Genomic DNA, 12508 nt, shown 5'->3' on the forward strand with positions numbered 1-12508 from the left:
CTCAAACCATTTTCCCTGATTTTTCTTTTAATATCACTCTTGCATTCTGCTATGTTGAGAATAGACCACGAGTAGCAGGCATAGAAGCTGGGAGACTAGGTCAGAGATTCTGGCAGTAACAGTGAGGGAGAGATGAGAGTGCCTGGGAGTAGCAGTGGAGGTGGTCTGATAATGGATGTATTTTGAAGGTAGAGCCACAGGATTTTCTTACAGATAGGATGAGTGGGAAAGGAGTCAAGGATAATTGCATTTTCTGTAGGATAGAGATTCTAGCAGGTGGAGCGAGTGTGGAGTTGCAGATAAGTTCATGTAGCTTGAAATGTGTGTCAGATATCCAGGTGAAGATATTGAATAGAAAGTTGTACATAGAAGTCTGGAATTATGAAGAGAGGCCTGGGCTGGAGATGAAAATTGGGAAACTGTCAGCATGTAGATTATAATTTAAAGCTTATGAGCTAAATGAACTCAGCATCAAGGGAGTGAATTAGATGGACAAAAGAGGTAAGGACTGAGTTGTGGTGAAATCTAATGTAAGGACATCAGGGAGAAGAGGATGAACTAGCCATGTTGTCTCAGAAGCATGAAAAAAGTGAAATAGGGGAAAATCTAAGAGCATTTTGGAAGTCAGGTCAAGGAAATTGCAAAGTTAGGGAGTATTCAGATTTAAAAATTGTGTCATTTATTTTTGATTTGTTATTTTTACTCTTAAAAAAGAAGAAATTAAGTTAGTCATTAGCTGAGAAAAAGGAAAATTTTTGAGCTAAGTTAAAAGTGTGTCAAAAGTTTGCAATAAATGTTCTACATAATTGAATATTTCTGGGAATGGAAAAAAGAGGCATAGATGTTCATTATAATCTAAAATTGATTTTGCTGTTTGATGAGGAATTATTTTGATGAGAAAAGAGATGACATTTTGACTTTTCTTTTGTAATAATATCTTTTCTTTGTTGTAGAAAATTGGCTGGAAATCATATTGTTCAAACGCAGTTGATGAATGACTTGTTGGTGAGCATTAGAGTATCAGTGATGTTAGTACAGAAAGTACAGGGTTTCCAGAGACTTCATTTGAAGAACTCTCCTACCTGGCAAAGTATGTGTGGACTGCTGAGTATGTTTACCAATTTTTTAAGTGATGGTAAGTGTAAAACATACAAATAAAGATTATAATTGAGTGTTAATCAGTTTTTACTTCTAATGGTATAAGATATTCAATACTTAGCTGTGATAATAGAACTTCCTTTCCCTCAGCCCCTCAAAGTGGGGAAAGATCCTGGATTATAAGGTTTTAATACTTTTTCTTTCAAAGATACCAGTTCAACTTATCGGGATAACACTGAAGGACTTTTCTAAATGTGTGTGTGTGTGTATGTGCGTATGTGCATGTATGTATTGCATACAAAGCAGAAAACATAACAACCTTAGTGTTGAAAAGGCACAGATTTTAAAAAGTGAAAGAAAATTCTTGAGAAATTTCCAAATTTGAAGGTAAGATCTGGAAAGTTTAGTGTAACCTATACATTTTTCCTTAGCAGCAGGTGCTTCCTTCAAATAATGCCCGTGGTCATTGTGCGGTCATTCTTCCGCCTTATGTCTCGTGTTGATTCTGTCCATATGATCTGTACCACTGGGAAACCAAGTGATTAATGAGAGAAAATGTCCTTTTTTTTTTTAAAAGTATTTCAACCAAGAAGCTGAAATGATACAATTAGAATATCACCAGTCTGTAACTTCCCAGTGACTTGAGATGGGCATTAAGCATCACGGCTGTTAACATTACAGAAGGAGACAACCAGATAACACGAGCCTCTTGCTTTGCGGTCTTGATTTTACCACTTGTAGTTTTTCCCAAAGGGGTTGAACTTGAGATTGACCTGTCTCTCAGCCACCTGCCAGTTTGCAGGAATTACAGAGGACAGAGAATGTGTTGAATTGCACTAGGGGTAAACAAACATCCAGATTGTGGGAAACTGTACAGGTTAAAAGGCCAGAGTTCTTCAACAGAAATTATAGCAAGAAGAAAAGGGTGAAGGGGGCATCTGTAGATTAAAGGACATATCACATTTTTTTAAATGGATGAAACATTTTCTACCTTTCTGCTTTGCCGTCTTCAGTATGTTGGCTTTCATCCACGTGTTTGTTGTTTCATGGTTACTGTATGACTACTCTATCTCCAGACCTCTTGTCTGTATTCAGGGCAGGAAAGAGGACCAGTTACAACTTTACCTTTAACCTGAAAGAAAAAAAATAGCCAAAAGATTTCTACTTATATTCCATCGGCCTGAATCATCCTCTGGTACCTTTAGTTGTGAGGAAGATTGAGGAAACAGGTAGCCTGTCTTTGCCCGGGCATATGGATGTCCCAATCAAAGTCATAGTTGTTAAAAACTGTGGGATGAAGGGCAGAATAAATTTTTGGAAGATCGTATATAGTAGCTATTCATAATTCTTACCCCATGTTGAATAATCCACTGTATTATTTTGTATACTTTCTTACAAACCAGAGGCTAACAGATAATGAAAAGAAGTACGCCAACATAGTTTGGTTACATTGGGTACAGTGCCAATGAGAGCAGAGTTTGTAATTAGTACTGATGTAGGCCCTTTACACAAGCCCAGAAATCACTTTCATAAAAAGTAATGTACATGCGAGTTGAGATGCACAGGCAGCAGTGGAAGAGAGGGGCCAGGAGGTACTGCTGGGGCATGTGCTGGGAGGCGATAGATGGAGAGGAAGAGAGAATGGATGTTTGGATTGAGTATTTGTGTGCTGGGCATAAAAGCCCTTATGTTCATTATCTATTTCAGCCTTACAACAATTGTGTCAGAGTTATTTTTTCTCCAATTTATGGAAGAGAAAACTGAGTCCCTGGGAAGTAAAATAACTTAACCTAGGCTTATTCACCCCACTCCAGTACTCTTGCCTGGAAAATCCCATGGAGAGAGGAGCCTGGTAGGCTGCTGTCCATGCGGTCGCTAGGAGTCGGACACGACTGAGCGACTTCACTTTCACTTTTCACTTTCATGCATTGGAGAAAGAAATGGCAACCCACTCCAATATTCTTGCCTGGAGAATCCCAGGGACAGGGGAGCCTGGTGGGCTTCCATCTATGGGGTCGCACAGAGTCGGACACGACTGAAGCGACTTAGCAGCAGCAGCAGCAGCAGGCTTATTCACCTAGTAGGTGGTCAAGCTAGAAATTGCACCCAGTACTCTCTGGCCCCACAGCATGTGCTCTTTATATTATACCACAGTATCTATCATCATATAATACATGCTTTCTGCTTTTTTGCAAATAGATGGTCTCTTACAGACAATTCAGAGTACATCTGGATTAGCTGTTATTCTTTTTATTAAGGCCATGTTTCATCCACCTGAAAAGATTCCTGATTTGGTAAGTGCATGTCCTTTTTAGAATTGTACTTTGTTGATAGTAAAACATGTTTTAAAAATATTTATAAAGAAGTGAACTAAAACATTTTTTTTCATAGTCAGTCTTTTGATTACCCTTTTCCCTTATAATGAGTGACAGTCTTGAGACTTCCCTGGTAGTCCAGTGGTTCAGAGTCCACTTTGCAATGCATGGGACATGGGTTCAATCCCTAATTGGGGAACTAAAGATCCCACATGCCAAGGAGTAGCCAAGCCCACACACTGCAACTACTGAGCCTCCATGCCATAACTAGAGAACCCATGAGCCTCAATGAAAGATCCTGCATGATGCAACTAAGACCCAACACTGCCACATAAATAATAAAAAAAAGTGACAGTTTCAAAAATTTGGATAAAGCAGAAAGAAGGCAATAATAGTCACATGTAAATCCATCTCATGAAGATAATCATTGTCAACATTTTTGGGTATATATCCTTGTTTTCTTCTAGTGTTGTTTTCAGTTCCATCTCTCAGTATCATAAAAGATATTTATAACATTAATATTATACAGATGGAGAAGGAAATGGCAACCCACTCCAGTATTCTTGCCTGAAAAAGTCCATGGACAGAGGAGCCTGGTGGGCTGCAGTCCATGGGGTTACATGATGGAGCACGCATGCATGAGGAGGGTGGAGGGAGATGGGCTGGTAGCAATAAACTGGTGGAACTGAAAAAAAAAAAATTATACAGAGATTGATGTATAGGTATATTTGGTAATAACTTTTTGGTAAATATGTTATTTTGCTTAAGACTAACCCAGATATTGCACTAGAATCAGTTAGTTGTTCAGTGAATTTGATTATATGGAAAGTGTAAGTTCATAATTTGGGCCATAATTCTTGGATTTAGTACTAGCAGTATTTTTTTCTTATTGAGGAAACTTATTTTAGTTCTTTACTAAGAGTAAAATTATGCAAAATAGATGTGTACTGTTTTATAAGCTCACACAAAGTAGGATAAAGTTTAAAAATTCTAATTTCTTGAACCACCTCTAAAAAAAGCAGTAGTCAGTACGCTCATCCACCTGCAGGTGGCAATGTGTTGTGCTCTCCCAGTACATTCAGACCAGCAAAATGGTTCATATACTTAGATTTAATTTTTTTCCTTTTGATATAATAATTTTAACTCTTGTGGCTTTTTGCCTTTAGGTTCAGCTGTTTTACCTAGGATGTTTCAGGGGAGAGAGCATTTTGGATGTATATTTTGAAATATCTCTGGAAAGTTCTAGAGGCTTTATGTGTATCAGCTCTGTTGTATTTTTGCAGATAAGTAGTGTGCTTCTCCGTTCTGTGGACCCCACCAGCGCCCCCGAGTGGCTTTTGAGCTGCTGCAAGAGCCTTTGTTGTGCTGATGTCCCCCCGTCAGCTCTCCTCTTCCTGTGTCAGGGGACACTCACTATGTTGGACTGGCAAGAGGGGAGGATGGGCCCCAGTGGGGAGGCCCTGCTCTTGAATACCGTGCACGTTTTGTTCACCTTGAGTTCACAGTGAGTTTCGTCTCGTATTTTGCTTTGCTTGTCAGACGTTTATAAGATGGCAGCTAAGTTAGCTTGTTTAGTAATTCAGTGAAAAGTGGTCAGGGTAATCTTAAATTAAAAGGGAGATATGTGTAGAGAATGAAGTGGGTGTGAAAGTAGAACAGGAGAAGATGGGATGATGGCACACAGAGAGAGAGAAATTTTAGTGGAGGTTAACTTGTGACAATTTGTCAAATTAATTTTAGCATTCAGTAAGCATTTTTAAAAACCATAAATATTTCTATATGGATAATGCTTTTGGGTTTATGAATAACTTCAACATAGGTAGTTCAGTGTGATCCTCACATGTCTGATAAATAGGATAGGAAACCCAATCTATTGAATGGGTAAAATGAAGCTTAGCAAAGTAAATGCTTACCTAAGAGCATATTACCTACAAGCACCCAAGCCAGAACTGTAACGAGGTCTCTGACTTCATTGGATTGTATTTTGTGTGTTTTTTTTTTTAACGTAAGTTGTGTATATTTTAAAGACATTATAACAGCTTTATTGAGGTATAATTTACATTCCATACAATTCACCTACTTAAATTGTGCAATTTTAGTTATTTTTCTTCAGTATGTGTATAGGGTTGTACAATTCTCACCATAATCAACTTTAGAATAATGTCATTTCCCCCCAGAGAAACCTGATTCACTCTAATATTCCCCCTTCCTGGCCCCTGAGTACATTTTTAAACACCTGTGAAACCATCACCACAATCAAAATAATGAACCAAGTTTCCTTGGGTGCTTTTTTGGATTAACTTTTACAAAATGGAAAGACTTAAGATTTGTTTTGGCTGTGTTGTATTTTTGTTGTAAATATAGTGATAATTCAATTTTATCATCACTCTTTATATTTTTAAGGTCTAAATGATTATAAAATTAGACTACTTTTATTTGTCAGTTTATACTAATGTGCCTCATTTTTCTTCAGGATCAAGGAGTCAACTCTGGAAATGTTTCTGTCTAGGATTTTGGCATCTTGGACTAATTCAGCTATACAAGTCCTTGACTCTAGTTCCCCAAGCCTAAAGGACAACCTGAATGGGAATGCAGATGTGGTTAGGAGGCTTTTGGACTATGTCTATACCCACTGGGAACATCCACTGGATGCTTTGAGACACCAAACCAAAATCATATTCAGAAATATTCTCCAAATGCACCAGCTCACTGTAGAAGAGTCAGGTTCAGATTTGTCTGCTGATCGTTTCATTTTTGAACTGACCGAGAGTCTTCTGCGATTGGAATGGCATAGTAAAGGGAAGTACACATGCCTTGGTTGTTTAGTAGACTTCATAGGAATTGACCGTATTTTGGCATTAGCTAAAACCATTCCATCACAAATCTTAGAGGTGATGGGGGACCAGTCTCTGGTGCCTTATGCAAGCGACCTCTTGGAAACCATGTTTAAAAATCATAAGAGTTGTTTGAAATCCCAGGCTGTCGACAGCACTTGGATTGACAAGTGGCACGAGACTTGGGTTTCTCCTCTCCTTTGTGTATTGTGTGAAGGAAATCTGGATCAGAAATCTTATGTGATCGATTATTACTTGCCAAAATTGCTGAACTGCAACCCTGAGAGCTTAAGCTACATGGTAAAGATTCTTCAGACTTCTGCTGACGCTAAAACTGGTAAGAAAATGAATTTTTTTGTTTTAATAATTTCTAGTTAGGCTGCTTAAATAAAAATACCTAGGCAGATGTTGGACATATTCAAATTTTAATATTACCATGTCTATAAATAGTAAAGGAGGATATCAAAGATAGAAATTTTGTATTGAAATGAATGTTCCTATATCCAGCTGAATAGATTTTTTGGCTTAGGTCGTTTCTGCAGGCTAAAGATTGATTGCAGTTATGATTATGACATTTCCTTTATTACTATGTTTTAATTCATTTTACCAAGTTTTTATTATTTGGTTGTCAGCCTGGAGTAGATGTTTGTGTGTTTTATATAATTTACTTATTCAGGTGGTTGAAATAGTAATTACAAATCGATGTAGGCAAGGTTAAAGACAGGTAAATTAGCACTGGTATGTACTTGTCTCTAGGAAAGAGAAAAATTTAGAAGCATGACCTCAGGAAAAAGCTCTTTCTGGCTGTTGAGAATAAGTATAAACATCCCACTGGAATTCAATAACTTTGAAGAAATCATTGCATTAAAGCATAATTTAGTAATTAATGTATAAAACAATGATCCTGATTCATCATGTAAATCTTACATTTATTATATTCTATTTAATGCTGCAGGAATAGGTACCCTCCATCACATTTTAAGGTTAGTTCCAAATAAAATTTAAGTTATTCTTTCAATCCTTCAAAGAATAACCATGAGATAGCTGGAAGATTTGATTCCTGTACACAGAAATGAGCCATTATTTATAATCTTTAACAATGATCCCTCTTGCATTTTTGAGAAGCCATCTAAAGCTGAGAATCCATGAGTCTGTTCTGAAGCTAGGCAGTCTTTATATTAAATCAAGGTCTCCTGTGAGCTCAGAGCTCCCTGTCCTCTTAGTAACAGCTGATGTCCTGGCCTCTGAAAGCATCAGGGTCTTTGTGATCCCCTTTCATCTACTTTACTAAGAAGACACAGTAACTCCAAAATATACAGAGAGGTTCAATGTTTGTTTTTAGAGAAATAATGGTGTTTAGCCCCAGAAGTGTTTTTCTTATTTTTGGCTGAAAATCATTTTAGTTATTTTTATTGTTTTAAATATTTCTGATTGAATTAAACCTGATTTTTTTTTTCCTGATTGACTTGCTGGTTTATTTTCTAACTGTCAAGGAAAAGGTAAAATGATCAGCCCAAAATTATTATTTCTTAGAGTTAACAGTAAGTGGATTCAGTTTACAGAAATTATTGACATAAGACCTATTGCTGCTGCTGCTGCTGCTGCTGCTAAGTCACTTCAGTCGTGTCTGACTCTGTGCGACCCCATAGACGGCAGCCTACCAGGCCCCACCATCCCTGGGATTCTCCAGGCAAGAATACTGGAGTGGGTTGCCATTTCCTTCTCAGTGCATGAAAGTGAAAAGTTAAAGTGAAGTCACTCAGTCATGTCAGACTCTTAGCGACCCCATGGACTGCAGCCTACCAGGCTCCTCCGTCCATGGGATTTTCCAGGCAAGAGTACTGGAGTGGAGTAAGGCCTATTAAATCCTTTTAAATAATGATTTTATAATAGGAACATTAATGCATGTTAGAGTTTTGCCAAAAATACAATTTTTACTTCATGAAATAACAATGTTAATGGGAAACATGGGAATTGTTGAAGTTATTAATAGCACAGTGGTGGTCTTTGTTGCTGTGTTTTTGAGACAACAGTAATATTTTTCCATCCTTAGGCTCTTATGACAGCAGAGGGGCTCTGGGAGCTTTGATGGCTTGTCTAAGAACAGCTCGAGCTCATGGACATCTTCAGTCTGCAACTGATGCCTGGAGGGACCTTGTGTCCAGTGCAAGAATAAAGCAAGGCTTAATTCATCAGCACTGCCAAGTAAGTAAACAATGTAACTGAGAATTCATACATGCAGTAGATCCCAGATTCATTTATTCATTTGTTAATAGCAGTGCAATATGGAAGCCCCCAGGGAAGGCAATGGCACCCCACTCCAGTACTCTTGCCTGGAAAATCCCATGGATGGAGGAGCCTGGTAGGCGACAGTCCATGGGGTCGCTAAGAGGCGGACATGACTGAGCGACTTCACTTTCACTTTTCCCTTTCATGCACTGGAGAAGGAAATGGCAACCCACTCCAGTATTCTTGCCTGGAGAATCCCAGGGATGGCGGAGCCTGATGGGCTGCCGTCTATGGGGTCGCACAGAGTCGGACACGACTGAAGCAACTTAGCAGCGGCAGCAGCAGCAGCATGGAAGCCCCCAACATTATGCCCACGCTGTTTTAAGGGCTCCATAAGAAGGAAGTGAAGCATGTAGACATTGCACTTGGGCTACTTAAAGTTTAGTTTATGGAATAAGAAAACCTGCATAAGACAACTGGAAAGTCTTTTAAAAGACAGCACAAGTATATCTTTATGCATAAGAACTTGGAAAGCTTAGAAGAGACTCGTCTGAGTATAGGTGATAGTTGAGTAAGAAAGTGATAAATGTGATTCGAGGCAGGGAAGCCCTGGTGCCCACTCCAACTGGAAGGACACAAGTCAACAAGGACTGGAGGGTGACTAAGGACATTGTTTGGCGAGAATGGAGTACTTTGTCCATTTTATGGACGCATCCAGTGCTAGGCTGAAGACTTCAGGTTTTATCCAGTTGGTAACTGGGAGCCAGAGTCACTCCACCTTTAGCCAGGAAAGTGGCATGAATGGAAACAGAGATGAATTTTCAGAGTGGGAGCAAAAGAACCCAGGAAGGCAGTGAGAAGTTCATGGCAATAATTGGAGAGTGAGGTGATGTGGTTCTGGGGCAGAATGGTCACTGAGGAAAAGGAATGTAGTTAAGCATTACTGTGGAATAAGAATCTTTAAGATTTTTAACTTTTATAAATACTCAGTTTATACGTTTAATGAAATAATTTTATAAGAAGTAACCACAGAATCTTTGGGATTATAGGACCTTTCTGAAATACATATATGTACACTGAGATTTATCTTTCTTTTCTGCCTTTGATACCTTGTGTAACTAATTAAACATGTCAAGTGGTTTAGGCTTTGCTTATGTCTTCGGGGCTTCTATAGTAGCTCAGATGGTAAAAAATTTGCCTGCAGTGCAGGAGACCCAGGTTTGATCCCTGGGTCGGGAAGATCCCCTGGAGAAGGAAATGGCTACCCACTCCACTATTCTCGCCTGAAAAACTCCATGGGCAGAGGAGCCTCGCAGGCTAGAGTGCATAGGGTCTCGTACAGTTGGACACAACTGAGCAACTAACACTTACATCATTGAAAAATGAACATCTTATTCTTTGGTGTATTTTAGGTACGGATTGATACGTTAGGCTTGCTTTGTGAAAGTAATCGAAGCACAGAAATCGTTTCCACAGAAGAAATGCAGTGGATCCAGTTCTTTATCACATACAATCTTAACAGTCAGTCTCCAGGAGTGCGACAACAGATTTGTTCTCTTCTTAAAAAGGTAAAATTTCTCTTCAGAAAGTGTAGGAAAGTGGTAAGCTTTGTCCTGAAAATTATTTTTCAAAAGAGCCCAGATTTGGGGAGAGTGTGGGGAGAAGGGTCATGGAATTGGACTACCAGAGCTCTTTGTAGCACTTCTGTGAACTGCTTGTTCTGTGATCCAATTGAGTTTACATTTGGGCTGAAAATCCAGAGTGAAAAAAGTCCGTTCACTTTGGTGTAATAAATCAACCTTTAGCTCTTTTTTTGAAAGGGAAAAAAAAAAATCTAGCACTGGAGTTTTCAGTGTGTAAGGTATTTTTTTAAAGTACTTTAAAAATATATATTTTTTGGCCATACCTCATGGCATTTGGGGTTTTTGTTCCCTAACCAGGGATCAAACCTGTGCCCCTTGCAATGGAAGCATGGAGTCTTAACCATGGGGCCACCGGGAAGTCAAGGGTGTAAGGTATTTTAAGAAAACTTTAGTAAGAAGAGGAAGGATGTCCTTGTATTTTTATCGTTTCTATAAGTGCCTTTAGCAATAGTCTTTATTGAATCATTCAGCTTAAATTAATCACCTGAAATGTTTCTGAGGTGAAGAGTTGGTAGAGAATAGGAGTAAACCTAATCATCTTTAGGTTCACGTTGACGTAAGGGAAATAGGAGAACTGTGGTTTAATGACAGTGTGTTCTGATTTGCAGTAATTCTTGAGTTTTTGGTTTTATAAATGTAAATGTTATTTTTCTGTCAGAAAAAAACACTGTGGTAAATACTAAGAGTTTGAAAACCGGTACTCCCTTTGCCTGAAGTTTTAGTCTAAAAAGTTGAGAAAGTTCTTCCTTTGCCTTTCAAGCTGGTATTTCGGGTTAATGTGGCTCACATACACTTCATTTTTCTTTTTCTCAAAGTTGTTTTGTAGGATACAGGAAAGCTCTCAGGTACTTTATAAACTGGAGCAAAGTAAATCCAAACATGAACCAGGGAATGAGTCAACCAGACAACACCCTTCTGTTTCTTTACAGCAGTATAAGGTAGGTGATTTCCAGACATACAGATTTTTAAGACACCTGAAACAACTTTGCATCTACATTAAAGAGAAATAATACTCGTGCTGAGTAGTATTTCTGTGCTTTTTTTCTTCAAGCTGGCTTTTACATATTCCTTCTGGTGCTTTGTTACTTCTCTTAAGATAGCCTGAGTTGTGGAACCAGTGCTGGACTTGGAATTCTGTTACAGAATAACATTAATGGGCTAACCTTGATATTTTACAACTTATGTGAGCCAGATAAATTTAGTACTTTAATAAAAGGTAATTGCAGCCCTGACTCCTCCAACCCCTCCCCAAGGAAGAGGACTGTTGTGTCTGGACCTGTTGCCCTTATCGTCTTAACATGAAAGTAGCTTGACGTTTGTGATTCCTGACCCATGGTCCAGTTACTGGGGTTCCTCTCTATCCTGTTTTGAAGTGGGCTTGAAGAATAGGGCTGGATTTTGAGGCACTGGAGTTAATGGCCTGGATGGATCCCCAGATATAGCAGCTATAGTCTGAGCCAGGGTTCAGTTTCTGTCCATCAGAACAGAATGAACTTTTCACTGATTTCTTACTCCAGATCTGTCCTCTCAGAAGCAGATGCATATTTTCTCCTAAGATCCAGATAGAGGACAGAGCTCACCTGTTTTATTTCATTTAGGGAAACAGGTATAATAAATGATATAGTGGAACCATGACACACTCACTCAACTACTTAAGGTTAAACATTATCTAAGGAAGAATATTCCTGTACAGAGGTTGAAATTAGCTTCATCTTTGTAAAATCTGAACAACAAAAAATAAGAGAGTCATAATCTAAACTTGAAGGACATACATTTACTCACAATTCTGCCAGTGACCACTTGGCTTACCTAAATGAGTCTGTAAGTGGGATGAATAACCTCTCTAAAAAGGTTGGTTTTGAGGATTAAACAGGAATGCTGTCTGTAAACTCTAAATCACTCTAAAAAACTTTGCTGGGCATCAGTAAAAGTAACTATAGTTTATACTGAGCATTTACTGTGTGTGTGGAGCAGATATTTTTTTAGTCCTTCAGAAGCACATCTCTTTTGCTTCTTTTTGCAAGGAATAAAATGACATTTGTGAAATATCAGTTAGGTACTTAGAAACACAAAAGCAATTTTGTGGATGACATTCTGAATTTTTGTGTATGTGCGGTTTCTTAGTTTGTGCTTTTGAAAACTAGTCCTTCAGAGTCTTAATCTGAGTCAGTCTCCTAGTTCTGACATTTTCTCGCAATGGTAGACTCTTGTGGCTTTTGAAGGTTGCAACTTTGGAGCTGTTTTATGATCATCCTTAGAATAGTGGGTGTCGTGTGCAGTGTCTGGTAGACTCTGTGCTAATCAACAAACTAATTGCTGTGGGAGAAGAGGAGGCTATGAGTTGGAAAAGGTGTCTTCTAGTCTAGTGAAGAAAGTTATTTCATACCTA

The 12508-nt window shown here is 38.5% G+C and overlaps 1 protein-coding gene across 5 annotated transcripts in view; it reads left to right on the forward strand.

The window, feature by feature from the left end:
- Window positions 1–12508, forward strand: part of THADA (THADA armadillo repeat containing) — a 327764-nt gene that overhangs the window by 10765 nt on the left and 304491 nt on the right. For all 5 annotated transcript variants that reach the window (XM_081591965.1, XM_081591968.1, XM_081591969.1 and 2 more), the window contains 7 exons: window positions 954–1135; window positions 3298–3392; window positions 4697–4917; window positions 5887–6584; window positions 8301–8452; window positions 9889–10044; window positions 10935–11057. In XM_081591965.1, the coding sequence (XP_081448091.1) occupies window positions 954–1135; window positions 3298–3392; window positions 4697–4917; window positions 5887–6584; window positions 8301–8452; window positions 9889–10044; window positions 10935–11057 (1627 nt within the window). The remainder of the gene's footprint in view (window positions 1–953; window positions 1136–3297; window positions 3393–4696; window positions 4918–5886; window positions 6585–8300; window positions 8453–9888; window positions 10045–10934; window positions 11058–12508) is intronic.

This window comes from Giraffa tippelskirchi, chromosome 4, assembly GCF_054371585.1.
Source record: "Giraffa tippelskirchi isolate mGirTip1 chromosome 4, T2T-mGirTip1v1.2.pri, whole genome shotgun sequence".
Classification (NCBI taxonomy): domain Eukaryota; kingdom Metazoa; phylum Chordata; class Mammalia; order Artiodactyla; family Giraffidae; genus Giraffa; species Giraffa tippelskirchi.